The 27,531-nt window shown below is 38.2% G+C and overlaps 1 protein-coding gene and 1 long non-coding RNA gene across 7 annotated transcripts in view; one reads left to right on the top strand and one right to left on the bottom strand.

Moving 5' to 3' along the window:
* The window catches only part of ANKS1A (ankyrin repeat and sterile alpha motif domain containing 1A), a 131,678-nt gene that overhangs the window by 74,664 nt on the left and 29,483 nt on the right, over nt 1–27,531 (top strand). For 3 of the 6 annotated variants that reach the window (XM_083358289.1, XM_083358288.1, XM_083358286.1), the window contains exons 15-16: nt 13,850–13,900; nt 15,373–15,439. In XM_083358289.1, the coding sequence (XP_083214415.1) occupies nt 13,850–13,900; nt 15,373–15,439 (118 nt within the window). The remainder of the gene's footprint in view (nt 1–13,849; nt 13,901–15,372; nt 15,440–27,531) is intronic. The other 3 variants (XM_083358291.1, XM_083358290.1, XM_083358287.1) reach the window with 1 other exon arrangement.
* Nucleotides 14,717–15,270, bottom strand: LOC310637767. Its single transcript, XR_014491968.1, has 2 exons — nt 14,925–15,270; nt 14,717–14,865 (listed from the first exon to the last, which is right to left on the bottom strand). It is a non-coding gene; the product is annotated as an uncharacterized lncRNA (long non-coding RNA).

Raw genomic sequence — 27,531 nt, 5'->3', positions numbered from 1 at the left:
AAAATTAAACAATAAAATATACAAATATTTAAAACCCAAATTAACTCCCCATCAGGCCAGGCCAGCTAGTTCAAACAGGTGGGTCTTTAACCCGTGCCGGAAGGAGCGGAGATCCGGTGCCATCCGGAGCTCAACCGGCAGTTGATTCCACAAAGCCGGGGCGCCCACAGAGAAGGCCCTCCCCCTGGGGGCCACCAGCCAGCATTCTCTGACCGGAGGCACCCTGAGGAGGCCCTCTCTGTGGGAACGCACAGGGCGGAGGGGAGTTGACGCCGGCAGCAGGTGATCCCCGAGGTATTCCGGACCCATGCCATGTAAGGACTTAAAAACCATCACTAAGACCTTGAACCTCACCCGGAAGACAACTGGTAACCAATGCAGCTCGCGGAGCAAAGGTGTAACATGGGAGTACCGGGAAACTCCCAAGACAACTCTCGCGGCCGCATTCTGTACCAGTTGGAGCCTCCGAGTGGTCTTCAAGGGAAGCCCCATGTAGAGAGCATTACAGTAGTCTAGGCGAGAGGTCACGAGCGCATGAGTGACCGTACACAGGGCATCCCGGTCCAGATAGGGCCGCAACTGGCGCACCAGGCGAACCTGGGCGAAAGCCCCCCTAGATTGAGGGAAAGATTGAGGGAAATAGAAGAAAGGGACGACAGAGAATGAGGTGGCTGGATGGAGTCACTGAAGCAGTAGGCGTGAGCTTAAATGGACTCCAGAAGATGGTAGAGGACAGAAAGGCTTGGAGGAACGTTGTCCATAGGGTCGCGATGGGTCGGACACGACTTCGCAGCTAACAACAACAACAAAGCAAATTGATTGATCCGTTTCTTCAAGCCTAGTATTGTAGAGCAGTCCAGGGATTGGACTAGAACTAGAGCAGGGGTAGCCAGCTCAGGAATTCTGGAAGTTGAAGTCCATGAGTCATAAAAGAGCCGAGGTTGCCTACCCCTGAACTAAAGAGACCTGGTTCAAGTATGCTCTTGCAAGGGCAGTCACTGGATGATTTTGTGTCAAGCACTTACTCTCAGCCTGGTCTACTTCCCAAGGTTGTTTCTTAGAGGGGAAAAAATGGAGGATGGAGTGCTTTGTGTACCACCTTGAGCTCATAAATGAAACAATAAATAAATTGGTGATTCAACCTTGCGGTTATATGGAATTAAGTAATGTTCATCTAGCCATGAGATTAGTTACTTTTGTCATTTTCTCTTTAATTTGCTGTCACAATTGCTACAGTTTCATTATAGATTATTTAAAGTCTGAAATTCTGTAAAGATTTCTCCATTTCTACACTGAGAAATATACTGTTTCTATAACCTGATCTAGAAGTTAATGTCATGTAAACTAGTCCATTGCTTCTTTAAAGTATTTTCTGTAAGGTCTAAGAAAAATGTTTGACATTATAATAATCAAACATTATTATTATATTATTAAATAACTTTTAATACATAAACATGATTGCTATTCTCCAACATGGTTACTATTCTGTGACTGTTTCTTGTTATTAAGGTTGTAGGCTGGATCAGTCATGCTTAGATCAACTCTTTTTGTTGTTGATGATGATCACATTCTCTTTCAAGTAAACAATAGGACGTTCTGTGGTGGTTCTCCTCCTACCTCTCGGGCTGTTCGCAGACGGTGTTGGCAGGGGGCAGAGGTCAACCCCTAGGCCCCTTAGTTGTGGGGTGCCTCAGGGGTCGGTACTCTCGCCTCTCCTGTTCAACATCTATATGAAGCCGCTGGGAGAGATCATCCGTGGCTTCGGGGTGAGGTATCATCAATATGCTGATGATAACCAGCTTTTCATCTCCACCCCGAACCAACCCAGTGATGCCCTCGATGTGATGTCCCGTTGCCTGGAAGCGGTACAGATTTGGATGGGAAAGAACAGGCTCCGGCTCAACCCGGCCAAGACTGAGTGGCTTTACGTACCGGCATCTCGTTTAGCCCAAGAGGTTCCATCTTTGGTTATAGGAGGAGAGATCTTACCTCCCGTTGATAGAGCATGCAATCTAGGCGTCCTCCTGGATTCATGACTCAGTTTTGAAGATCATATTGGAGTCGTGGCTAGGGGGGCATTTGCCCAGATTCACCTGGTACGCCAGTTGCGCCCCTTTCTGGACCGAGATGCCCTACGTACAGTCACCCACACACTCGTTACCTCCCGTATAGATTACTGCAATGCTCTCTACATGGGGCTGCCCTTGAAGACCACCCGGAGGCTTCAGCTGGTGCAGAGTGTGGCTGCATGGGTAGTGATGGGAGCACCACGATACTCCCATATACTTGCAGGACCATCTGCTGCCGGGAACGAACAGAGAAGGCCTCCTCAGGGTACCATCGGCTAGACAATGTCAGCTGGCGACCCCCAGGGGGAGAGCCTTCTCTGTGGGAACGCCAGCCCTATGGAACCAGCTCCCCCCTGAGCTTCGGATGGCCCCAGATCTCCAGTCCTTTCGCCACGGCCTCAAAACACTCCTTTTTCACCTGGCTGACCTGGACTAACAGGGATCTTAATTATGTTTTTAATTTTTTAACTCTAATTTTTAATTTATTTTAATTTTAATTTTAATTTGTTGTACTGGGGCCTTTAATTTTAATTTTATCTTAACTTCTATTCTTTATTGTATGTTATTGTTGCTAGCCGCCCTGAGTCCTTCAGGAGATAGGGCGGCATATAAGTCCCAATAATAAATAAATAAATATATTGCCATACTGGATGTTTCTTAAAGAAACGCTATTTAGGGCAAAACAAAAATATATTGTAAATATTATATGTTGGATAATACAATTGATTCCCCTCTCCTAAAATATTGTAAACCTAGACTTAAAGTACAAACCAATTCCGAATAAAGTGGGAGAAGCTTGATGTAGCTGTTCATTTTACTTCTCAAGCAGAAGAAGCTACATGAAATCAAAGATACTTTGTGTTGATGCTTTAAGTAAGATAGATGGAGTTGAATTGATTGTCAATAAGTTCCATTTTCAGCTAGTATTGTACCATTTCTTACATTGTATTGAATTTAATATGTTGAATAGCATTTACAACTATTTAGAAGTATAGAAATATGAAAGCGCAAAGCTACACATTAGCTAAAAAAGCTGCTTATTAGATTATTTCATTGGAGAATAAATTAGAAGGAACGAACTTTTATATGTTAGGCTGTGGGCAGCATAAATATTTGAGTGCTTTTAAACATAGCTGAAGGCTAAAGTGGTAAATTTGTTTTTTAATGTGTTTATAAATATTCAGTACTCCCCAAATCAATGTGAAGCACTCAAAGCACATTACATTTTGCATAAAACTGTTATTGTTGTTCTTGAAGATTGAAGTGAGATATGTAAAAAATTGAAGTGAAATATGTCATTCTATGCCAGGATGTAGCACCCAATTTTTGGAGATATATGTGTATCTATTATAGGACAGCATAAATACATTTATTCAAATACTTAATATCTATTTGAAGTGATCTACTTCTAAATATGCCTACATTAAATATAAATCATTTCGGGGAAGTCTAAGGACAACAGCATAAAAATTAAATATTTACAAATAACGAAACACTGCAGAAACAAGAAAATACTATTTGGTTTTTCAAGATTCAAAGGTGAAATTCATTGTATCAGCCTTGATTATTTCTCTCTAGGTGTTCCCATTTTGTAATCCTACTGAGGTGCTAATATTATTCTGGTGACTTGGTCTAGTGCTTTTATTATTAGAATGTAATTAAATTGTAAGTTATGAAACCAGACTGGATTGCTTGCATCAGATTTATGAGGTATTTTTTACAAGTACCGTTTCTTTTCATAGAGTAGATTTATCACTGTTTAATATACATTGGTGGGCTTCTATACATGTATATATACAAATAATTTGCATAGTGAAGTACTTAACTGTTGAGGGCTTTACGCTGGTAGGATGTCATGCCTTCCCCTTAGCTGTCCTTGAAGGCCAATACAAAAAGATTCCTTGGCGAGACAATGGCTCTGTGACTCTAGACACACGGAAACAATAGAACATGTGCTTCTCCAGTGCATATACTACAGAGACTCATACTAGACATATCTCACCATTATTACATAAATCCCAGGGTGCACAAGACAATTCTACACTTTCCTGCTGCTTTCATATATTAATCCTGCTATAACATATAATGTTGCCAGATTCTGCACAGCAGTGTTGAAAATCTGTCAGACGATGACTTGTGCGATAAACTAGTCCTAATTAGCATCCAGCTTATCACAGAGTGTTCTCTACTGTGATAGATTTAGTCAGCCACATGTTAACCTTTATGCTCCTCTACACCCATCTAATGCTCCTAGCCCTCCTTTTAGATTCCTTTCGGACTTGGGGTTTTGTATATTTACTTTCTCTTTTATGTCTTTTGGCTTTTAATTATTTTTTAGACTCTGATGTGTTTTCTACGCTTTCTAATTTAATGTGCTCCACCCTCCTTGTGCTGATCTTTGACCGTAATAAAGATTTGATTTGAACAATTTTACAAATTATTTTGAGAAAATTGAGTGTATATACAAGAGATTTATAAAGATCCAGGGACTTGCTCTCTAAAACATTTGTGGAGCAGCTTAGGAAGTCTGCCCTGTGCTTTACATTGGCTGCATGCAGGACTGAAAATTATATTAGCTTGACTGACTATGCCGAAAAACAATCCATGTGCCTAAAATTCTCAAAAACATGTCCTTTTGGGCCACTGATCAAATTGCCAGACACCAGAACTTGTATTGCAGAGAAACATGATACCATTGCTAGAGTTTAGTGTTGAGATGCTTATGCCAAGTCATTCCATGACATAGGGGTTTCCCACACACACCCTGTACCTCACAGTTTATGTTCTTAAATTGCGTCATGTCAGATCCATGGCCATTCTTATTTAAATGCCACCTTATATTCCTTCTTTCCTGTGATATTCCTGTTCTCATCTTGGTTGTTTTCTTTCCTTTGAGGCTGAATGTATTTGACTTTGTTCTTATAATGCAGGGGTGTCAAACTCAATTTCATTGAGGGCCGCATCAGCATTGCGGTTGCCCTCAGGGGGCCGGGTGGGTATGGCCTGGGTGGGCGTGGCCTACTGGGTGGGCGTGGCTAGAGTGGGTATGGCCTACTGGGTGGGCGTGGCCAGCTCTACATCGTTCGCATCAAGGGTGCCTATGGGGGCCTGGGCAGGAGTGGGACACATCTGGGGGGTCTCTGGCAGAAGGAGGTTCTCTGGGCCAGGGCCAAGGCAGTGGGGGCCGTTCCCTCACTGTTTCCAGGATGGCTTCACGGGCCACATGAAACCACTTCGCGGGCTGGATCCGGCCTTGTGTTTGACGTCTGTTATAATGCATTGGTCTCTTCCCAGCTTAATTATGTGGGGAAATATTTTTATTGCTTCCCTCAACCTTTGCAAAGACCTGTGAACCCCCTCTGTTTAATGCAGCAGTGTAGGCATGCCTCAATATGCCTATATGATACCACTATGCTTATATATTCTGTGAGCTGCCCTGGCAGTCAGTGATTTTGGGGTGCAGTTCAAAGTGTTGATGATCACCTTTAATGATAGGGAGGGATAGATGGATCGATTTTGTGCCATTCAGTTAGGGTCAGTTCTTAGCGACATAGGTTTTCTCCATGATCATATGTCTAACTTATCCTTTTGGCCGGCATCACTGTAACTGTGTCCATCCACTTTGCTGTTGGTTGTGGTTTTCTGTTTCCTTTCACCTTTCCCACCACCTCGAGAGTGATAGGTCTTTGCATAAAGTATCTGATGTAGGATAATTTGAGTCTGGTCATTTGTGCTAGAGTAAATGTGCTGGGTTGTTTGATGATCCATTTGTTTGGGGGTTCCTGTTTTGTTTTTTCTATCCATAGCAATCTCATGAATCTTCTCTAATGCCAAAATTCAAAAGTGTCAATACTCTTTCTATCCTGCTTTTTCAAAATCATGTTTTTCCTTCCAGAGAATATTACAAAGGATGTCATTGGTGGCACTACTGTGATCTCTGTAGATAGAGGGATTTCATGGCATCTGAATTTCTTATCCAAAGACTCTGTAGCTATTCTACCGAGTGCTAGTCTGTGGCATGTTTCTTGATTACTTGTTCCTTTACTGTTGAAGATTGATCATAACTCACAGAAGCTATGTAACCACTTTAATACCTTCATTATCAATTCTAAGGCTAATTGTATTGTCATTAGTTTGGGCTTCTTTATATTTAATTTTAGTCTCTTTTTTTCACTCTGTTCCTTGGCTTTAGTAATAAGTTGCTGGAAGAGTAGTGTTACCAGCATAGCACATGTAATTTCTTCCTCCAATATTGAAATCGCATATATCTTCTTCTAATCCGGTTCCCTTAATGTATATTCAGCATGTAGGTTGAATACAAGTAGTCCTCGCTTAATGTCCATTCGTTCAGCAACTTGTAATGATGAATGAAGGGTCTTATGACCCACCCTCGAAGTTCTGACTATTGCAGCACCCTTGTCACTTTAATAAAATTTGGACCAACCCACATTTACAAGCATTTTTTTTATTGGCTGCCTGCTTGCCTACCCTTTCCTGCCAGCTTCCTCTACTGCCCAGCTCTACCCGTCCTGCATCCACTGCACCATACGCCACTACTGTACCTGCTGGGGCAGCTTCTTTTGCATCATCTTCTTTTGTGCTGGTGGAGCTCGGGTGGTCTCGCACCCAGCTAAGGGCATACATTCATGCCTTACCTAGGGCCTCCGTTAGCTCAACTGCCAAGGCCTCTGTTCATATCTCCCCAAAAGCCTTTGGTGAAAGAAACTTGTCTTGTTAAAAGAAGGCCCCAGCTGAGCCAAGGTGGAAGAAGGGCCCCTTCTAGCCAGCTCCTTCTTTTGATCACTGGTGAAAGAGGTTGGGTACATGAAAGAAACCCCCAGGAATGCCAGTGTGAAAGAAGGCCCATTTGATGGATCCTTTTGTGCCAGCAGTGCCAGATTTTTCTTTCCCAAAAGGAAGCTCTGGGCAGGCATGAACAGAAGCCCTCACTTGCAGACAAATACCCTGGGTGGATCATGAATGGAAGTCCTGGGTGGATCATGAATGAAAGTAAAACCCTGGGTGGGTCATGAATGGAACTCCTGGGTGGAGGGCAAATGGAGGCCGTAGCTGACGCACAAACGGACACCCTGGGTTGAGCACAAGAGAAGCACCAGCATGAAAGAAGGCCCTGGCTAATACAGTAGTAGTACATGGTGCAGTGGGTGTAGCAATGGCAGACAGGGCTGCACAGCGGGAGCAGCTGGTGGCAGCAGATAGGCAGGCAGCCGAGATGAGCGGGGGAATTGAGGTAGGCAGGTAGAAGGATTTCAAGAGGAGGCAGAGGAGGAACCTTACCAAGGCTTAGGGCCAGGAGGTCCAAGCTGGGATCAGTCTTTGCCACCAATGAGATTTGATTAATGATGGCAGTTGGGATTGCTGAAATTGCCATTGGTAAGTGATGCAGCTATCACATGACATTGCACTGTTATGACTGCATCGCTTAGTAATGGAAATTCCAGTCCCAATGATTGTCATTAACTGAAGATTACCTATATTGCTTATATACTCTCTATATGGGAGAGTGTCTCGATTTGCCAACCTGGAGCCAGTTTCAACATGTACTGTCCATTCTATAGCTTCTTAACCAGTATATAGTGTAAGGATAGGGAGATGTTCTAAGCTTCTGATTTTTCTAAGCTGCTGCAGCCTGAAATGATTAACACATTCAAAGGCCTTTCTGTAATTAATAAAGCACATACTGACTTCATTTTTAGTATTCTTTGATTTTCCACAATTATCCAGCAAGCACTAGCAATAATGTGTCATGTTCCGAGGAATTTTTCTAAATCCAGACAGAACATCTGGCATTGCTTTTGCCATGTAAAGTTTTAATTTGTATTGGATGATCCTAAGCATTATTTTGCTAGCATGCAACCTTTGTGGCATGGGGCCAGGTTGTTTCAGGGAATGCCTAACTCCTATGATTTCTGCTCTTTCAGTAAGATCAGGCGGAGTTTGTGTGCTTTAGATTACTTCAGCCATGTCATCTCTTGGGACCAGGAAGTGTGTCTTTTCTTTCGTGGTGCCTGCCCTCTGGAGCAATGTCCTGTAAATATTTCTTTTTATTGTTGTTCTGTTTCAAACTGTAAGCCACATAGTGTCATTCTGGATTTGGGTGATTACCAAATCTGTAAGAACTGTGGTAAATGCAGTGCTTCTTCCACGGACTGGGCTAGGCCCAACACATTTGCATTTAAAATCTGAACTGTCCATCAGCTGTCAGTTTTGTCCCCATGCATTTTGCTCTGCAAAGTCAAATACAATAGATTCCTCTCAGGCAGAGAGATTACAGCCCATCATGTGCTCAGTGGATAACACAGAAGAAACAGCTTGAACAATCATATGGCTCACTCTCATATCACTGTCACTCAATATTACTTTTCATTAGGACTTGTTTCACTTTGGCTGAATATTTAGAAGGGTTCTCTGGCTGTCTTGCGTATTTAAGATGCCAGGTCTGCTGGTTTGTGGTGAATCACTCGTTAATTTCGATTATTGTGGCAAACTGTCTGCTACAATTTAAGGTTCCCATTCCCATTGAGAAAAGTGATGGGCTAGAAAATTGTGATCTCTCTAGTCTAGACAACTAACCTGGTTTTTACTTCTCATGAGGAGCATGCAAGGTAACTGACTCACTAGCTCAGGGGTAGGCAACCTCGGCTCTTTTATGACTCATGGACTTCAACTCCCAGAATTCCTGAGCCAGCTTGGCTGGCTCAGGAATTCTGGGAGTTGAAGTCCATGAGTCATAAAAGAGCCGAGGTTGCCTACCCCTGCGCTAGCTTGTTGGCTTTCTTGTAGGACTAGAGTGTGGAAGTTCTGAAATTGTACAAACTGGTATCCTCAGTCACCCTATTGTGGAATATATTCCTGTGATTTTAATTGAAGTTAAAAATTGGTCAGTGTGGACTCTTTTGCCATTGAAAACAGGCATTTCCAATGATAAACTGTGCGGGTCCCTGACAAAAAGGAGGAGTGCTTGCAGTTAAAGATGAGCTTCTTGTTGAAATACTTAGAAGATTCCCTCTCATGGATTTTTTTTCAGATAATACTCATCATTAATTTTAGGGCAAGGGAGATAGAGTGATACCGCTTGTGAAATTGATAACAATAACTTGAGGAGAAATAATTTCAAAAATTTTGCTGAGTTTAGAGGACTTTATGATTATGCATAGGATGACGTTTTGAGGGCTGATCCTCTTATATCTTGCTCTGATTCCAATCTTAACAAGAATACAAGAAACCATTCAAAGTATTCTCCTTACTTTTCAAGAAATATTACAGTAACTTTAGATTTTTAAGTCAGCTGCTTCCATTCATTGCCTTTTTTAAGTTGTTAAATGCGGCCTCACTTGAATTAAATGAAATGCTGTTGAGTAGAAATTTGCATATTATCCAGCTGTGCGCGTTTTTCAAATTGTTTTGCGCTATAATGGTGGGCAGTTTTTTTTATAGTGCATCTATTTTGAATTTTCTGATATTCAGTATTGGATATGGACTTCTATTTTGGGGAAATCATAATGATATTCTCTCCATTTCCCTTTCCCCATAAAATTTATAATTTTCCATAAATTTTGCTTGAAAAGTCTTGTAATATAATTGAATGTAAGGCAGAAATCATCTGTTATAAATCTAATCTATTGTATTGATTGATACCAATAGCTGTGATAAAGTAAATTCAGAGCTCCTCAAAAAGAGAAAAATATAGACATTATTTTTCTTGTATAGATCGATCAATGGCTTTACTATAATAAATTCAAACTTGGCTAATAAACATTGCCATCTTATGGTGAAATAGGGAAAACACCACCTTTAAGAAAACTTCCTTTTATGTCTTATATTAAATATCCCTCAAAGCAAGAACATTGAATATTGGGGATTTTTTTTAGTAAATATGGAGATAAAGTAAGGGCCTTAAAAATGTTCGTCTTACTCTTCAGATGAATAATTCTGTCTTTCTTAAAGTAATTCTGAATTTCCTAGAAATCATTTTCCTGATTTGAATACTTACTGCACAGAATAGTAATTATTCTGATTCTATAGTATTATTGCTATTTTAACCAACATTGCTCAGGCTTCACAATCATAAATAAATTTCCCATTACCTTACTGACTCAAGTAGCAATGAATGTGGTATTATTCAGGTCTTTCTGACCCTTTGTGATCTAATGGACATCAAGTTTCCAGGATTCTTTACCAGTAATTATGCCTTTGAATTCTAGCTCATTCACATCTATACAGAACATAGTTCTGATATATTCCTTATGCACATATTTAATACAATTTATTTGTAACTTTTCCAATAATCCTTAAACAAGTGCCATAGATATGAGAACTACTAAATTAAACCGACCGAAGAATAAGGAGTCTTTGATGCTCTCTGACCTTGGTAGCTTTCTTGCAGACGTTTCATTACCCAAACTAGATAACATCATCAGTGCTAGTAAGGAGTGGGATTCGCTCTCAATTTATATTCTAGTGTTTGGGCAGGATTGGGGTAGTGCATCTATCCTTGCCCTACTTTACCTCTCAATGGTTTTTGATAGCATTGACCATGGTATTCTTCTGGATTGGCTCAGAGGATTGAGAGTGGGAGGCACAGTGTTGCGCTGGTGTGCCTCCTTCATTCAAGGCCAATTCCAGGGACCATGGCTTCTGTTTCATACATCTCAGGCCTATTTTAAGATGTTGCTTATGTACCTACAAGGAAGCAGCTTTCTTTTTTAAGTATATAGTTTGTGTGTTAAGGGACCAGTTGCCTTTTGGCCTTGGGTGTCAATGGAAGCTCACTGACTGGAAGAGGGTCCATTTGAGTTTTGGTTGGAGCAGTGAACAGAAGGAATGTTGCTTTTTGCTCTTCTAATCATTACATCAAAATTAAATTAACCTGCTGAAAGAGGAAAATCCTATACTTTTTACTTCATAGAAGTTCATCGATGTATGTTCTAGTCTAAAACACCTCTGAAATAAATTAGCGCTGAGTGGTAAGTATTTAATGAAGGAAGTAAAATAGAAAAAAATCCAAAAATATATCAACTAATATGTCAGATTATTTTCCAGCAAAGAGATGTCAAGCTTCTTTATTTTCTTTCTTTCTTTTCTGTGGATGGATGGATGGCTGGTGGCTTTGAATGAAACCTTTTGGCAAGTGGCCATATTTCAACAAAAGGAAGAGCACAGCTGTTCTAAATCAATGGATATTTTTTTTAGATTTGAATGCTGCAGAGCTTGCATGTTAGGGATGCATAATAGGTTTTATCAACCAGACAGAAGATCAGAGCTGTTACTTTTACCAAAATGAACTATTTACTTGAAACTTTAAAATCTGCTAAAAATGACTCTATATAAAAAGGCCTTAAGATTACATGAGCTTCATTGTGTTTGTAAATCTTTGCCCTTCTTCCCCTGCCCTCCTTGAAATGCCTTTAGAATGATTGATGTCAGAGACACCAGAATGAATTAAGTATAAAAAAATTGTCTCAAGTTCGCTACTAACTAAAGAAATGAGGTTCCACAAGAGTTGGAGGTTTCATAAGGTTTTTCAGTTAGGATAATCTCCTTTTGCCTCTTTCAGCTACTATTATTGTGCCACTTAAACTGACACCTGCTGCCGGCGTCAACTTCCCTGCGCCCTGTGCGTTCCCACAGAGAGGGCCTCCTCAGGGTGCCTCCGGTCAGAGAATGTCGACTGGTGGCCCCCAGGGGGAGGGCCTTCTCTGTGGGCGCTCCGGCTCTATGGAACCAACTGCCGGTTGAGCTCCGGATGGCACTGCTCCGGATGGCACTGGACCTTCGCTCCTTCCTGCGCGGTCTGTAGACCCATTTATTTGAACAAGCTGGTCTGGACTGATGGGGGACGTTAGGGTTTTTAATGGGTTTTTTATATTGTTATTGTTTTTTTATCTGGGCACTTGTTTAATTCCCTTTTAATTTTTGTATTTGCTATTTATATATGCCCTGTTCACCGCCCTGAGTCCTTTGGGAGAAGGGCGGTATACAAATTTAATAAAATAAATAAATAAATAAATATATTTAAATATAGCTTTATGGCCTTGTGATTTCCAAGTGGTATATACAACATTATAATATTTTTACATAATTTAAAATGAAGTACAATGTGTTTTTAATGGAAGGTTAAATTTTAATAACTCTAATTTGAATTATTAAAATGTAAATTTGCATGAGAAAAATGAGAAAATGGAATTTGTCTTGCTTCTTCCAAAGGTCATTTTTCAAAAGGCCACACTTTCTTTGTTTTTGTTTTTTTTTTCTTTTGAAGATGTTTCGCTTCTTATCCAAGCAGATTCTTCAGTTCTAACTGATGAATGGTGGAGAATGGAAGGATTAATATTCCTTACAATCATCTGGTCCTTAGCACTCTCTCTGAGAGAGAGTTTGGAACCTTCTTGAAACTGCTGGAAGTTCTAGTAGTTATTTTATTAATATTTTGACGATGGAGAGTTAAAGTGCGATAGAATCTAATGTCTTATTGTTGTTAGCATATTTTAGATTATGCTTGTTTGTATTTTTATACCCTGTATTCAGCTCTGGGAAGTCGGGGAGGGGAGGGGAGGGAGGGGTTGGGGAGAGGGGAGGGGGAGGAGGGGGGTTTTTTGTATTCAAAAATCTATTGTAAAACTTTTCAATAAAAAAAAAAGAAACTGCTGGAAGTTCCAAGGATGAGGATCTTGGATCAGAAGCTAAACATCTTCAAAGAAAGTCCAGTTGCCTTTTGAAAAAGCATCTTTGGGACAACCATGACCTGGATGGCTTTGAATCTCCATAGAGATTTGTCTTGCTTCCAAATGTATTTGGCATGAGTAAAACAAGCGTTTCAAGTTAGGGTTTATATTTTCTATCTGATCTGCCTCCATTTGTAGTCTTTACAGTCTATTTTAGCAAGGCTGACGCTAGGCAATTAAAGCCCAGCATTTTTGGAATGCATGAGATTTGGGAAGGCTGTACAAAATCAGTATTTCGGATACATTGGAAGCCTCAATAAGGAGACGAAAGAAAGACATTCTAGTTTGATGAATAAATCAGTTCACAAGTTTTGGATCCAAATTGCAATATCAGCTATCAGAAAAATTGTACTTTTAAGTTAAAACTATAAGATTTGACCGTATACGGTATACACGTGTTCCAGCAAATATATTTTGTGCAGACAGTGAGAATAAGAGAACGAGGATAAATTCTAGATTTGTGAGGAAGTCCACGTGTGTATATTTACTTACGTCTGTATAACCATATAGAGTTCACAAAAATCTTTCTGGTAAGCTGTCCTCAAAAGTTTCTCATGCTTCTTCATCACCTTCTCCGCAAAGCAAATCTTGAATTCTGGCAGAAACTGGAACTCAGATTGCATTTGTTTCGGTCAAGCTGAGAAAGAAATGTTGTTATCTTTTGCTATCTGTTTCTATTATTGTACTGCCGTAGTTGCATCCTGTTTTGTAAGGCGAAACGTGGCAATGTGGATAAATGGTAATTGCATCATGTTAAAGTATAATATGGGTTTATTTTGATTTGGCGTGATGTGTAAACCATGCTGTTGTATAAGATGTGCGTGAAGTCAGCCATTTGTGACTTATTCAAATTATGTCTAAGCCAGAAGAATGAGGGCTTAAGATCAGGAAGCTGCTTAGAAGGAAGCAAAGAAAACTTTTTTATGTGAAATTATGGAAAACTCTTCTTGTCCCTTGTTTTATATTTTCCCTTTAAGTAGAATTATGTTTCATTTGATTGACTTCTTTTGGAAAACATGTTTTGCTCTTTCCCAGCAGTTTCAGGAGCAAGTGCCTGATGACTCCGAAGTTCAATCTTTCTACAATGTAAGAAACTCGCAAAGCTTTGTCCTGCTGGGAACTAGTCCGATGCTACGGTTGCTTAGTTGTGCAATTAATTTGTGCTTTCTTTGTGTTGGTGTGTTTTCTTTACTAGTAATGAGGGTCCTGTGACATTAGATGCTTGCAAAATTTCATACGGTAGGGATCTGAAGCTTCCCCCCCCCCAAACCTCTGCGAGATCCACTTAATTCTGACTTTGTGCTTAGTGCTGTTGCTTGGCAGAATCAAGCTGAGAGAGAGATAAGTAAAATCGTGCCTCTTCTGTCCCAAAATGCTTAGAAGCTAAATTTTGAGATGAAAAGGGCAGGTTAAGGGGGGGAAAAAAAGGTGTGATGTCCGTAGGCCTGTGATTATTAGAAACAGTTCCAATTTAATCTCAAGCCCTGTCTGGAACATGTATTTCCAAATTTAGTTTTCCTTTCCCTTATAACGTTTTGCACTTAAGAAACAAATCTCTTGTTTCTACTGTTATTAAACTGCATCTTAACTTTGACAAATTAAATAATTATATGTTGCAATCTTGGGCTTTGTTTTGTTTTTTATTTTCCCTAATTTGCACGTTATACCATCCTTAGAGTGACAGGCACAATATTGTACTTTAAACAAACAGAGAATATTTGAAAATTTCTGACTGTGCAATTGATGCGGTACAATTTCTTTATTTGTTTATGTTAAATTCCTTGGGAGGTCCCTGGCCTTCAAGACTACCTGCGGAAGTATTTTCCTAATTTTTAAATTGTCTTACTTAAAAACCATTCTATCTACTGTTCCTTTTTTTTCCTTCCTTCCTTCCTTCCTTCCTTCCTTCCTTCCTTCCTTCCTTCCTTTTTTTGAATTCTTAATGTTTGAGAACTTCAAGATGAACCTGCAGTTCATTCTGACTTGAGTCTTTCTCTTCTTGATTGTTGACATATTCCTCAGTATGCTCTTTCTTTCTTTCTTCTTTCTTTCTTTCTTTCTTTCTTTCTTTCTATCTTTCTTTCTTTCTTTCTTTCTTTCTTTCTTTCACTTTCTCTTACTATTACATTGCTTTGCTGCCCAGGTGGCTGACAAAAGCTGCTACTTTTTGCATTTTTTACAACTTACGTTAATGCTTTTGCAAGTTTTAGCTGAAGGAACTTGGTATTGGGATCTGTGCCTTGAAATCTCTCCTTAGTTGTAATAGTGTGTTCTTTGTAAGTAGAAGAAGGATTATATATTTTGAACATTCAGAATGATTGTTCCATTCATACTTTAAGCAAATCATAAATGGGAATTTACTAGTTAGCTTGGAAACAACTTCTGTCGACTTCTTTCTCTAATACTGATCATACATGCAAGTATGTATATATTTATTTTTGAAGATGACACAAAACAGTTTCTTTTGAACAAATAACTTCTTTTGTAATTGAGAATTTCTCTACTGTGGTTATATTTTTGTGAAAAAATGTTTACTAATGTTTAATATATTTTTTCAGATCGAGAAAATCATGAGTTCGATTGGTGAAGGCATTGACTTTTCACAGGAGCAGCAAAGAATGTCAGGTACTGTATTGAATTTTATAGACAGATGTGAGTTTTGTCTCAGACAGCCATTTTTATTTATGTCTGCATTCAAAAGAAAAAAAAAGCCAATGCAATAAGTTTAACCTGTTTGGGGATTTTATTTTTTCAAGCCGTGTTTCCATGTTTAGTGTTATCCTATTTCCAGGGTTCCAGATAAACTATTTCAAATAACTATTCTGTATTTCCAGATTGGCTAAATACCACAAGGTTTAATTTAATTTAATGAACTACATTACTATAAGTAGATATTCTTATTTGTGCTAAATGCTTTGCACAACAGAAATTAAAATGTACGCACAGATGAGGGACAAAAATCTATCCAAAAACCCAGATTGCTTCCCTAGCACTAGTTGTAATATTTAGATAGGCTACATGTTCTGGAAGTCTTCTCCCAGAAGGCTGCCAGAAGAAAAAGCTGCTGAAAGACATCTGCTTGCAGTCTTCTCTGGGACAGCTGGCTTTACTCATCCCTTACTTTCCTTTTTAGATAATTCTAGATCAGTGGTTTTAAATGGACTTTCAGCTGTAACAGTTGAGGTCTGCCTTTCTTTGTTTCTCCCTTTTCCCAAAAGGGGAAAACAAGGGTAAGCTGGCATTTGCTTCCAAAAGGGGTTAGAGGGAAGACCTTCAAGGTGGATGGGGTGGTGGGTTGCAGATCAGAGAAGAGAGGGAAAATTCTGCTTGTGGGAGAAAGCTTCTTCGTCCGTAACTTACAAACATGGTTAGAAAAACTAAAGAGAGAAAAATAAGGGCAAGACTTATTAAATATGCAGAGTTTTAGTTTTGCTGGATGGTTTTTATTCAGTTAGAACTATTACTAGCTAACACCTTATATGTATCAGATGTAATCCCGCTTATCACGTTGGGCCAACATTTATCTAACCTTGACTGGAAATGGGTTTTGATAAAAGTTAAATAAAAACATTAAAGGAATCATACTGGATTGTATGAAAGTCCAATTTAGTCTAACGTTGTGTTCTTACAGTAGCCAACTATGGAAGTCCCACAAGCAGAACGTAAAGTATGGAGTTTCATCTTTTTAACTGACCTTGTACATGAAACCAAATCCTACCTTAAAGGATTGATTTTAAACTTCTTAATATCTGTGATTTGCTTCCTAACCTTTTTGTGCTGTTGTGTCTCTGTGAGGGTTTGGTTAAAACTACAAACTCCTTCTAAAAAAATGTATTTCAATGCAAAAAATAAAATGCACAGTTATAGGTTGTATTAACAAGAAAACTAATAATAGTTGAATACAGTCAAAATATTAATAGCAGATGTGTAATGTAGTAATATATGTACTCTATTCATCCATTAAATCATTAACAAGAAAAACTAAATTTCAGATAGTGGTTCATGAAAATCAAATTATAATTATTCCCATCTAAGTTCACAGAGCCCCTGAAATCTATCCAAGTTATGGACCCTTCTAGGACTTCACAATTACATTCCCCACATCAATAGTACCAAAGTATATCACAACTGCTGACCTGAATCTAGCACCGTCTGTTCATTCAGATGGCCACATGATATATATTATCTTTTTATTAGGCAAGCATGTCACTATGCAACATACACCTCCATACAATCTGAGTTTCCCTAAAACTTCGACTTTAGAGAATATATGTTCACTCTCTTGCAAACAGACGCATTTTAGAGATTATTTTCCTTTTTCTGGAATAATGCCCTAATTCTTCAAGACTCACTCTGAACTACAGCAATGAACCATTATCCAGAGACTGAAACACAACTACCATAGCTGCAAAGGTTCAACCATCAATCTCCAGGGTTTTTTTTCCAGATCAACGATGTTAGTTTCAAGAGAATAAACTCATTTCCTGAAAGCTAGGAACACATTAAAGTATATTGACAAACTTATGTCCAGCTGGCAGATAACAATAAATGTGGCATTCAGTACAATATACAGGATAATGCCAACTATTCTCTTATCAAATTTATATTGATTCATAGCTCATCTTTATGCTGAAGTTGAAACTGTAGCGTTAAACTGTTTTGTCAGAGGCATTCTCGCTCTGGTCATAGCTCTCTCTGTCTTGAAACACTCTTATTTCTATAGCTGCAGGTAGCTTTATGTGAATGATATTACAACCAATTGAATTGGAAATTCTCGTGTTAAAAAAAAGTTGTGGGTTAACTGATGTTGAGTAATTTTTAATCTAGAAGATGTTATTTATGTGAATAAGAATAGAGATCATAAGAATTGTTGTAATACTGTATTGGTATCATTTAATAATCAACAGAGAAAGAATACAATAGTAACATTTTCAGTAATATATGGTTGTATAATCAGTATAGAAAAAAATACACTGAAAATTTCACTTTAGCATAATAACTAATGCAGAATTTTGGCATTGCCCTTTAAAAATAGTACAGTCCCAAGCAGAAGAGCTATGGTAATGAATGAAATACCCCACCCAAAAAAGCAGAGGAAGATAATCAGTCTATCTCTGCTTTAAGTGAATATATATTTATGTAGCCTTTGAGCCAAAATTGTGTTCTGTACAGTCCATTTAATGCTTTACTCTAGGTCACGGGTGTCAAACTCGCCACGTCAAGTGACATGTCATGACGTATTGGGGCTCTTTTTGCATTGCTGGCAATGGGGCGGGCACGGCTTCAGTATGATGAAACCGGCCCGCGGGCCAGCAGTTTGACATCCCTGCTCTAGGTAGTCATACAGGAATTATAAATTACTCTGGTTGTCTTAAAAATTATCAGTCATGCAAACTTGTTTATTCTCTAGAGCAGGGGTAGGCAACCTTGGCTCTTTTATGACTCATGGACTTCAACTCCCAGAATTCCTGAGCCAGCAGTTTTTATGATAAGGAATGAAAAAACCAACCCTCCCCAAAGTATTTATGGATTCCAGCTTGAGTTTATTGAAAATGAAGAAAGGTTGGTCCACAAGATATTTTTAAAAAAACTTTTAAATACTTTAAAAATAGCCAGGATTGTTTAGCTTATAGCAGACAGTAGGGAAATTAAGTATGTAGTACTGGGTAAAGAAACAAATTCAATGTTTCATCTGATTACTGGACTCCAGAAATAATTCAGTGATCTATATCTTAATAGAACAGCCAATACATTATTATATGACTTCCATTTACTGATTATGTGCCATCAAGTCAGTGCCGATTCTTAACAACTACATAGATTGATCTTCTCCAGAGTGATCTGTCCCTAACTTGGCCCTTTAGGTCTTCCAACAGAGCAGCCATTGAATCCATCCACTTACCTCTGGGCATCTTTCCTTTCCTTCCACCTTTTCTGATATGTTGTAATAGAACAACCCCTATAATGTTTTAAGAGTTCCATTACACAACTGAAAAACTACAGATCAGCCACCTGGTAAATTTAGTTTATAAAAAAAATAGTGGAAGGGACATTGAACATATTATGGGTTTGCCACAAAATAATTATAATTTATTTAGTATGCCTCTGAATACCAGGAGTTGGGGAGCACAGTTGTTAGGAAATATTGTAGTGGTTTCCTGCTTGGTATTTTCTCAGAGCCATTTATTTAGGAAATGTGTAGAACAACATACTGGATTAGAGCTCTGGCCCAATTCAGAATGATTTTCATATGTTATAGGAACTGCCACCTGCAATGTGAATCCAGATGTATAGCTTTTGGTTAGTAGTTTTTATTGTTCAGTACAGTGCACAAAGTGGTATTTTTCAATTCCTTCTGCTGAGGCCTGAATTTACTCTAGAAGATTTTTTTATTTTTTTTGCTGTAAGAATCCACATTTCCAGAAGAGTCACATTCTTAAGTATAATGCATGGCTAACTGAAGGTATTGCATGTTCATCATAATTCAGTGTAGACTGAAAAGTTTGCATGAAACTGTTAAGGTTCAGGTTTGTTATAGTACATGTTACCGTATATATGTCACCAATGTTTCATGTAATAATGTGATGCTTTATTTTACATCCTGCACCCATACTGATATTAACAAATTAACAATATTAACACCCATACTGATATTAACAATTAACAAGCGTATAAGGGTGTCTTCTGCTGAAGTTCAATAATTACTATCCCTTGTCAAAGACCATATGGGCTGGAAATTTTGGGAGGCTATTGCCCACCTACAAACTTTTCAACTTGTTTAAATATATTTAAGTATCTCGCTTTTGCAGCTATTCTACTATAAATGGTATTTCAGATTTTTTTACTAATAGATAATATGAGGAAGGAACATATTATTCAACTCACATTCTGTTGCTCTCATACGGCTAAGCAATCATACATGGGATTCCAAGAAAAATGGTTTTTTTCATACAGTACTTATCAGTGGAGAAATAGCTTTGTGTGATTTGAGGCATTTGCTGAAATTTGTGAACTCCAAATAACACAGAGCACTTATATCTTAAAATGTATTATGTCTTGCCTTGCCTGGGTGTGCCAGAATATTACACATTCATTTCAGATTATATTAAGTGCCTCATGTAGTTAACAATGTCCAATATGACTCTGAATTTTTAGATTTACTGGACTGATCTGAATTTCTCGAATGTATGGTTCCAGGTTTGATTCCATCATCAACTGTTTGATGCTTTCATCTGCACTCTCTTTTTATATCATAAATTGATTCAGCTTCATCCGTCAGCATGTATAAGCAACAATAGAATCATTGACAATTAGAGAGAAAATAATACAACTTGGAAAGTGAACATAGGACTGGTTGCAGCCCCACTCCTTCAAAAGTGTAATCAACACATAGGGGAAAAAATAGATTAGGAGAACTGTCATTTTCCAGCTGTATCCCTGACATTCCTCTCTATTCTTTCAGAGGGTGCTTAATCAGGAGCAGCTGAATTCCCACCACGTGCTTAGTCTCTATCTATATTTGGCTCAATATATTGGATGGGGCTAAGGATCATAGAGTTGATTATAGGCATGTTTCAATTTCTCCTCCACAGAATGTTTTGCCTTTATCTACATTAATGTACTGGTCTCTGAAATAACCACAACTCTTTTCTATTCTCCACATACATCTGACTGGAACTTAAATTATGTTGATCACTACTTATTACTTTATGCTTCAGAAACACCATATAATTTAGCTTTATATAAATTTTTGAATATTAAAAGATTATGTGGGTTTGTATGAGGAAGTATAGCTTGCGTAACTGGTAGCATTTGTTCTTGATACTGTTTCTTCAGTTATGCTTGTTTCTATTTTATTTTTTTTGTTTCTGTTAATGAATTAATGGAATTTAATAGTACTTACTAGTACTAATAGTACTTCCTATTTTATGTAGACTACTACAGCATTGCCAAAGGTTTTTGCAAATATATAATTGAAACCAGCTAAGATTTTGGTGGGATCAGCAAAATGCTGGAAGATCAAAAGTGTCAAAATGTTGTAAGATTTAACTACCTCATAAGATTTCATTATCTCATGAGATTTCATCAATTTTTCAAAATGATTTACAGGTGGCCCTTGAGTTTTGACCACAATTGGGATCATAATTTCCATAGCTAAGCAAGGTGGTTGTTAGGTGAGTTACAATTGATTTTATGACCTTTTTCCCCCAAAGTTGTTAAGTGGATAACTACGGTTGTTAATTGCATCACACAGTTATTAAGTGAATCTGGCTTCCCCCAATGATTTTGCTTGTGGAAAGCCAGCTCGGGAGGTTGCAAATGATGATCACATGACCATGTTTTGCTGCAACGGTTGCAAATACGTGCTGCATCCCAAGCATCTGAATTTTTAAAATCACATTCCCCTGGTGATGCTGAGGTGTTTGAAAGTGCAAGGTCTAGTTCTGTAAGTCACATTTTTGAGAGTAGTTGTAACTTTGAACAGTCGCTAAGCAAAAGGTTGTGAGTAAAGAGCTACCTGTGGATTTTCCTCCTGTCCTTGCAAGATTTTATTATGCTACCATAAAAATTGCTCAGCATTTTATTCTACTTGGCTTTTTATAGTGGGGTCTGGGTCCTATTTATAGATATTTTCCCATTTTGCTTAGTATAAATGAAAGTACAGATCTACATATATTTCTTACAATAATTAATATTCCTGCAATAAAGAAGACATTTTCCAAGAATTTCATTTGAAATTTCGTGGAGAGGAGGGTAACTAAAGTCCATTTATTTGCAAATCTAGATGCTATAATTCAGTAAAGAAATACGGTAGTTTTATCTATGCATTCATTCATTCATTCATTCATTTATTTATTCGGTTTATATACCACCCTACTCCCGAAGGACTCAGGGCGGTTTACAAGGGAAAATTTAAAAACAATACAATATAAAATTAAAATAAAATTAAATTAAGTCTAGCCCCCAAAAATTAAAATCACAATTTAAAAACATTAAAACCCCTCAGTCCAGACCAGATAGCTCAAAGAGCCAGGTTTTTAGGTCCAGGCGAAATGAACGAAGGTCGGGGGCAGTCCGGAGTTCCGTTGGCAGTTGATTCCATAGGGCAGGCATGCCCACAGAGAACGCCTTCCCCCTGGGGATCGCCCGTCGGCAATCCTTGACTGGCGGTACCCTGAGGAGGCCCTCCCTGTGGGAGCACACAGGACGATGGGAAATTGACACTGGCAGCAGGTGCTCCCTCAGATAATCCGGGCCCAGGTGTAAATTCTAAATATATCTTTTTGATCACTAGTGAATATTCTGTTTTAATACCAAGAAAGGAAATTGGTTCCTGGATAACAAAAAACTGGAGTGGGATCTGATTTGTCAGATTTTCTTCATGACCTTGGACAAAATAAGTAGAGTTCTCTCAGCCCCAAACAAGCCTTAGGCCCCCTTGAAGTATTTATCATCAATTAAGAGAGCTAGCAACTACTGTATATTCAAGAAAGCAGACCTGTTCTTGAACATATGGGTCACTCTGGGATTGAATGATAGCAGCAACGACTCAGGGCGTTCTCTTTGGAGCAGAGCAGCCCTGTGGGGAACATGAGTACTAGAGGTTCCAGAGCTGCAACTCTCTAGATGACCACATAGTAATGAAAGTTCTATGTATGCTTTCACCGTTATCTTAGTAATTATCTTTGTCAATATGCACTGAATCTATCTGTAGTGCTCAGTTCTGTCTGTAGCTCCCCGCCTTACTTATCGTCCGGCACAAACCTAAGTTCCTCCTTACGGGTGTGCAGTCCTGAAGCAGATCTCGATTAGGTTTGTTTTGCAGGCAAAGTTTGGGTTTCTTGTGCCTGTGAGCCGCAAGGTGGCCACCGTCTCCATCTTGACTGTATTTGAACCACTGAAAAGAACAGTGTCTTAATAATTTGTAGTATGATTTTATTGAAACTGATTGTCTGATTTCAGTCAAACTATTTTAGAATTGTAACAAAGCAGCTGGATTTAGTTTTGTTTTTGTTTTAATGTGAAAACAAATGGTTGCCATGGGTGGCTTTTTTGTGGTATCTCTAGATCCAGTTTGTAAAATGCTGCATCTCTAGTGCATCCTTCCAGATAGAGAATCTTCTAGTTTAGGAATACAGATTCGTTGGACTGGATATTGACAAGCCCCAGAGAGATTTATATCAATTGCTGCTTATCCATATGACAGTCTGGTGGTTCTTGAAGTCGTAGGCAGGGTGTACAACACATCAAGATAAATTGTCGCACAAGCCTCTTTAGACAGCACTGCCTCTTTTCTGACCTGCTTTTCACTGCTGGAATTTAGCATTCCAGCACTTTCATTGTAATCAGATCCATCTTACTTGACTGAAGAAGTACCAGGAAAGTATCTACATAGGTCTTCATTTGGAAGCAGATACATAATTTCAGCTTCACCTCAAACATTCACTTGGGGGGGGGGAAATAGTGGGCATATTTGAATAATAATCTCTGTTGTGAATTGAGCTAATACATAATGCTACATAATATGGTGTTGCCAATTGCAACAGTAGAATTTGCTCTGCTGGATAAATCTATTGCGCTCAAGGTTTTGCAAATAGTGATGTATTATGGTTACCTTAGGTCATTTCCTATTGCCATTTGGCCTGTTTCAGAATAAGACAGTTTATTAACAGTCTAATTTAATTTTTTTATATTACTGACCTTGTGAAAATATTTCATGTTTATTTTATTTATTTATTTATTTTAATTCCATTTATATCCCACCCTTCTCCGAAGACTCAGGGAGGCTTACAAGCTTAGCAGTAGCCTTCATTCTATGTATATGCCTGCTTATTAGGCCTTTCACACACACCCCAAGCGGCATTATTACAAAGTCAGCTTATTGCCCCCAACAATCTGGGTCCTCATTTTACCTACCTCGGAAGGATGGAAGGCTGAGCTAACCTTGAGCCTGGTGGGATGCGAACCTGCACTGATTGCAGGCAGCTGGTGTTACAGATATTTATAACTGTAGCAGTCATTTTTAATCTTATCGCTGGCATAAAGTATTTCTTTGTCAATGAATAAGAAAGCTTCTAGTCCTGCTTCATCCTTGGACTTCCACAGTGATTCCAAGTGAAGTTCTTTTTGAATTGCAATCCTCTGATGTCTTTCAACTAAGTATTTTTTTCTTACCAATTGGATTTTGTTTGGGAATTTGGAATAGCTCCACATGCCTCTTAATTGATAGATCTTGGAGCTCTCCATCTATAGTTAGGAACTAAAAATGTGGTATAGATATGTTTTTTTAAATTTTTACAATATCTATTAAGAAGATTCAGCTCTTATTGGCAGGATAACTCCCTAATCATTAGCAAATCTAAATAAAAAATAATGGTGTTTGGAAGAAACCATCAGAGACATAAGTGGCAATTAGATGGTGAACCAATTGAACAAGTTAACACCTTTGTATATTTGGGTGTAACTTTTTCCAAGACTGGATCTTGGGCCTGTCATCATCAACAGAGTACATTTAGAGCAAAAGCCCGTTTGAATTTACTGCTCAAACTAAAGAACCATAGTTACCCAGGGTCCCTAGCCCCATTAATCAAGGTTTATAAGGCTAAGGTTACCACAATGCTCTTGTATGGAGCAGAAATTTGGGGTCTTTACTCAACCGCAGTCCTAGAACAAACACAGTCCCAGCATTTGAGATGTATTTTGGGTGTAGATCCAAGAACATCTGCAGCAGCAGTTAGAGCTGAATTGGGAATTCATACAATTCATGCATTATCTAAAATTAGAGCTTATAACTACTGGTGCAAAGTTAATGAAATGGAGACTGATAGACTCCCCACGTTATGCCTACTAGAGCAAATAAAACTACAATCACAAATCTCCTAGATCACCAAACTAACAAATTTTGTAAGGAGCTGTGGCCTTCCCATCTCTTGCGTAACAGGAGAACAATCCAAAAACAGAGTTGCCCAAAGAATTAAGGATATAGAAGCACAAACTGATATAGCTATCCTTGGTAAGGTGGGTAACTTGAAATGGCTGAGTAAATACAAACATATTTTTCAAGTAGACAGTTATTTGAAGTCACAACTCCCAAAACATCTCAGGGAGATATTTATGTGAGCGAGATTCGAACAGCTTGACACAATGGTCAGATATGGGAGATTTCATGCATTTGCGGAGCAGCAGAAGTAGAAGACCTGGCTCAGATCCTATTTGACTGTTGCCTGTATAAGAGGATGAGAGACAGGTATCTTGGTCTATATACCAAACAAATGACCCATTGGGATCCCCATATCAAAACAACTTACCTTATGTCCGGCCAGAACTTGAAAATAACATTTAACGTAGCACAGTACCTAAACAAAATGGTCCAGTTGAGTTCTGCATACGTGGGGCTGATTGGGGTAGATTGCAAGGGCGACACTGAAATATAATTTTATCATATTTTATCTATATCTTAAATTATTGTATATTATTACAATTTCATTTTAGATTGTATTTTATTGCCATTTCATTTTAAATCACATTTTATTCTAATTCCATTTTAAATTGTATTTTTATCAAATTCCATTTTAAATTGCTTTTATCAAATTTTAGTAACAATTTGTGCTGGAACTTTGCACTCTGATATGGCCCAAGGGCTAATCAATAAAGTTGTTGTTGTTGTTCTGCTTTCAAGACTCCTGTGTCTTACATAATTATAAAACTTACATTAATATGAAAACTACTAATACAATTTTAAATATTTATTTAATTTTAGTATCTCTATGCTTTATTATCTATTTTATTATTATTTATTAATGAGATTTCCTAAAGGCTGTCAGAAAAGCTTAGTTTCTGGAAGTCCATTACCAAAAGGGCCACTTTCACTCCTAAGTGGAGGGTGTTTTACATCATTGGTGGCATAACTAAAAAGTAGTATGTTCAGCATCCTTCACATCATAAAAATGGGGTATCTCGAATAGTTTCTCCTGGGACATTTGCCTTGAACAATCAACCCTGGTTGGAGCAGGTGGTCCTTAATGTATCTTAATAAATAATTGAATACATATGCAGTTTGAAACCTATTGGTACCAATGGATGGCTCACATGATCATTATAATGGAGCAACTGTTGTGAGTGCCAATCAGTAGGCAATCTGCTTCTGTTAACCACAGCTTTCCAGATAGATTTCGAAGTTTGCTTCATTACATAAATCCAACCAGGTTAAATATATGGCCCATATTGTACATTCACACAAAGTAGCTTAACATCCTTTCCCTTCGTAGAGCCTTGTGGTATCCATTTCGTACCTGATAGCCATTACTAAATGCAATTAACTGGTCTTCCTGTGCAGCAGGTGACATATTTTTTATTATCTAGAACTATTGTACAATCAACAGCCTTTTGATGTTCACCTGGTTTGTTTTGCTTTCCCATAATGGCTCATGTGGCCAAAGTGTGGATGTAACTGCTTTGCAGAAAATATACTGACCCTTACAATATTGGCACATAGTTGTAGGCATGCTCAGTTCTGTAGACATTAGGCATCTGCTTTGTTGCCAGTTCCACATTATAAGATGACCTAACTGACTGCTGTAATTGTATTGTGAGGGAAGCAGATGATGGATTAGCTTTCATTCCACAACCATGGCTCCTTAAAATTAAATAATGATAAAATGGATACTTGTATACTTGAAATGGGCATGTGGCTGGGTTGCATTTTTATAAGGCAGAATAAAGTACAGGTAGTCCTTGACTTATGACCACAATTGAGCTCAACAATTGGAAGACATTTGTTGAGAGAGTTTTGCCCCATTTTTTTGACCTTTCTTGCCACAGTTGTTAAGTGAATCACTGCAGTTGTTAAATTAGTAACACAGTTGTTAAGTGAATCTGGCTTCCCCATTGCCTTTGCTTGACAGTGGCTCAGAGTATTGAATAAAAACCTGATATAGTACACTATTTTATGTGTGGAGTTTATTAATCAGAATTCATTATGTATTAATTAGACTTGGATGAAGCTTAAGTCACATCATAAATCACACTATTGTGTGATTACAAATAGTTCTAAAGAGTTTACACTACTGGAAGCTTCTAACACTACACAGAATTCATATGGGACGCTGCTAGTAAAATACATTTTAAAAGCATTTAAACAATTATTTTAGAAGTACTTCTAAATCAGGTTTTATTTCAATTTGCACTCTACAACTTTAAATTCCAATTTATCTAATTAAGTTTGACAGCAATGTTTTCCATTTTAATAGCCATCTCCTGACTGCATGAACTTTCCTGCCTGAAAAATAAAATTAGCATGCATTCTATTCAATATACTTTGGTATATGTCAAAAAAGTATTAAATAGTCCCTGCAATAGTCTTAGTCCTGTCATGGGTACAGCCATGAATTTAAATAATAACTGCTTTTGCTTGTCAAGATCATTCTACCTAAAGATTAAGCAATTGCAATCCCACATGGCATATTTGTACAGGAATTAACTGTTATAGTTGATTTTGCATAGACATCATGAGTTGGCTTTACCTAAACAATTTGTCCCTTTCACATACATCTTCTGTATGCCAACATTATGCATCTGCACAAGTTTCCTTGTAATGCTAATACAGCTGTCTCTTTTGCTCCTGTTCAAGACAGTGTGCCTAATAATTTGCTAGTCTCCTCTGAAGATTATAAAAGTCTGTTATCCAAGTAGGACTGTTTGATGCTCTCTGTAAGCAA

Source organism: Vipera ursinii (assembly GCF_947247035.1).
Source record: "Vipera ursinii genome assembly, chromosome: 3".
In the NCBI taxonomy this organism is placed as follows: domain Eukaryota; kingdom Metazoa; phylum Chordata; class Lepidosauria; order Squamata; family Viperidae; genus Vipera; species Vipera ursinii.
This window is presented reverse-complemented; position numbering and strand designations above follow the sequence as displayed.